Here is a 2,867-nt window from a genome sequence, read left to right as displayed (position 1 = left end):
GAAACGATAAACAGCAAACTAAATAAGTAGACTTAATATAGTTGAATTAACAGATATAGAATCTAAATAACCATGTTTAGTATATTTAAGAAATAAGGGGGAACCTTGAAAAATAAAAGAGTGGAGAGCAATCAGATTTGACAAGGACCAAATAAAATTTCCAGAAATGAAAATAATCAGAAGTATTAAAAAATTAAAACAGCAGATGTGAGTTCACTGAAGAGGGAATTATTAAATGGGATAATGGATAAGAAGAAAGTACTCAGATCAGTCTGCAGAGACAAAGGAATAGAAAACATAAATCAGACGTAAAAAGGAATGAATAATAGAACAATAAAGTAATAGAACAATAAAGTTCTATTCTGGAGCCCTATTAGAGTTAGGGTTCTAATCAGGGTTCCAGAATTAGACAATAGGAATGGTGAAGAATCGATAATCCATATGGGGAGAAAAAAATGACACATGGTCCCTACCTCACGCATACACAAAAATAAGCTAAAACTATAACCCTTCTAGAAGTAAACAAAGGAGAATATATTCATGATTGTTGGGAAGGCAAAGATTTCTCAGCACGGAGGCAAAAAACAATCTTAAAACAGAAATATGATAATATGGATTTCATCAAAATTAAAAATTGCTACTCATTAAGAAATATTAAGGAAATAAAGAGGCAAGCTATAGCCTGAGAGAAAATATTAATAATACACATATCTCACAAATGACTAGTATTTAGAATATTGACTTACAAAGGATACCTACAAATTAATAATAAAAGAAAAAAACAAGCAAAAGACTTGAATAGACACTTTAAAAAAGATACACAAATGGCCGTTAAGCACATGGAAAGGTGCCCAACATCACTAATCATTAGAGAAGTAAAAAGTAAAACCACTGTTAGACATCACCATACACCACTAGTGTGTCTAAAATTAACAAAACAATACTACACATCGGCAAGGATGTGAAGCAACTGTAACTCATACATTGTCAGTTAGAATGTAAAATAGCACAACTACCTTGGAAAACTGACATCCTTCATGTGTTATGAGCTGTGCTTTTAACCTTTCCCCGTTTGGTTACGTGAGTCAAAAGTTCCTCCTTCACTTACGCTAGTTTCACTTGCTAGCAGCCAGTGAATTCTGGCTAATACTAACAGATAAAACAACAGTCTGTGCCCCTGGTTATGTGCTGTTATGCTGGGCAATGTGGAGCCAGGGCCACTTAACCATGGTTCCTAAGGCAAGGGTTTGAATAATCTTCCCGCTCAGATACACTTCCACAAAGCCAGCAACTCAGAACTGTGACCTAGATGGCATCTGTCACTTTCCCTGGCTGTGCACTTCTCCCTACAATGTCCTTCTGCAGACAATCTGGGTTAATCAGCATGAATGGGTAAAAAGGAAGTGAGAAGGAAATGAGAAAAATCATGAAATAATAAATGGCACTGGTAAAATATTAATTTGAAAACCAGCTTTGGAGACTGTGTAATGTACATGCAGTCCACATGACCACAAATTAAATATTTGCAAAAACAATGATTACACAGGGCATAGCCCTCAAGAAAATGCTCGTGGCAACAGACACAGTCCTATATTCATGTAAGATGTTAAGTGAGATATTTGCATGTTCTAAGGATTAAAGTAATGGGATCTTACATAGACTAGTGGGCACATACAAGAACATTGTGAACTGGGGTTTACATTTTTTAAATGTCAGACAAGTGTATCAATAAATCAAATGGAAAACCCATTGTATTAAATTACCTCCAAGTTTCTATTTACACACAAATAACCTTAATCTATCAGTGTGACTTCTGGGTCTGGGTTCCTTCCCGAGCCCCACATTTCTCAGGTTTTCAAGCACTAGGGACACGGGTTAGGTGAGATTTATATCTGTCTGACTCAACATCGTTTCTTTTGGAGGCACTCATTGTTTGATTCGTTATATTGTGGATCTTAGTTTACTCTAATGCAGCCAAAAACAACCATTTCCTGTTTAGCTTTATCATATTTCCCATCTGATCTTCCTTAACATGTAGAATGTTTAACAAAAATAATGCATACCTGTGTCATAACACACGATAAGTCTTGCACTGTGATTGCCCACACTCTGTGGCTCAAATTCCACTTCCAGTTGCATGGACTCTCCCACGTTAAGAGTTCCCACAGGTGGCTCTACAGAGAAAGGCCTGCAACACACACGGAGACGTACCATCAGAGCACATTTCTGACTAGTGTGAGGAGGCGAGTTCTAGTTCTGCAGACAGCTCAAACCCCAAACTGCAATTTTGTGGTGTGGAAGCGAAGTATACTTTCCTCCCTAACATGAAAGAACTTTCGTTTTAATGTTCAAATAACAGTAATAGATAAGCAAGTGTGAGAAAAACATAAGTGATGCAGTAATACTCTTGTTCGTTCAGCCCTTCTTTTGACGTTCATTGAGTGGCCCTGCTGGGCTCAGACACTCAGGTTATGGTGACTGCAAATGACTAAAATCCTGCCCTTGTCCTTAAACACTGAGATTGTAGTAAGGGACAGATTTAAAACATGTATGCAAATTTTGTCACTTGCAAAGGCATAGTGCCTTCAAAGAGACAAAAATCAAGTTTTGTGAGCGGTCAGAGGAGAGAGGGCATTATAGTAGAAAAATATACCAGAGTCCCAAAAGGAAAGTGATGGCACACTCACTCACATTAGGATAATTCCAGGTCAGTTGAACAAAGGGTCTATTTAAATAAGGGAGGGAAGAAGTTAGGGGAACTACAAGAGATGACATCACACAATGCCTGGGGTCTTAACCAGTACAGCTGCTACCACTTCCAAGCCCAGCGAGCTATGGGAAAGGAGTGGTTTTTTTTTTTTTTTTTT

At 37.5% G+C, this 2,867-nt stretch overlaps 1 protein-coding gene across 1 annotated transcript in view; it reads right to left on the bottom strand.

The window, feature by feature from the left end:
• HYDIN (HYDIN, axonemal central pair apparatus protein) overlaps positions 1-2,867 on the bottom strand; it is a 299,281-nt gene that overhangs the window by 256,017 nt on the left and 40,397 nt on the right. The window contains exon 4 of the mRNA XM_012641507.1: positions 2,064-2,188. Coding sequence (XP_012496961.1) covers positions 2,064-2,188 — 125 coding nt within the window. The remainder of the gene's footprint in view (positions 1-2,063; positions 2,189-2,867) is intronic.

The sequence above is a fragment of the Propithecus coquereli genome, unplaced genomic scaffold, assembly GCF_000956105.1.
Source record: "Propithecus coquereli isolate 6110/MARCELLA unplaced genomic scaffold, Pcoq_1.0 Scaffold165, whole genome shotgun sequence".
NCBI classification, from domain to species: domain Eukaryota; kingdom Metazoa; phylum Chordata; class Mammalia; order Primates; family Indriidae; genus Propithecus; species Propithecus coquereli.
This window is presented reverse-complemented; position numbering and strand designations above follow the sequence as displayed.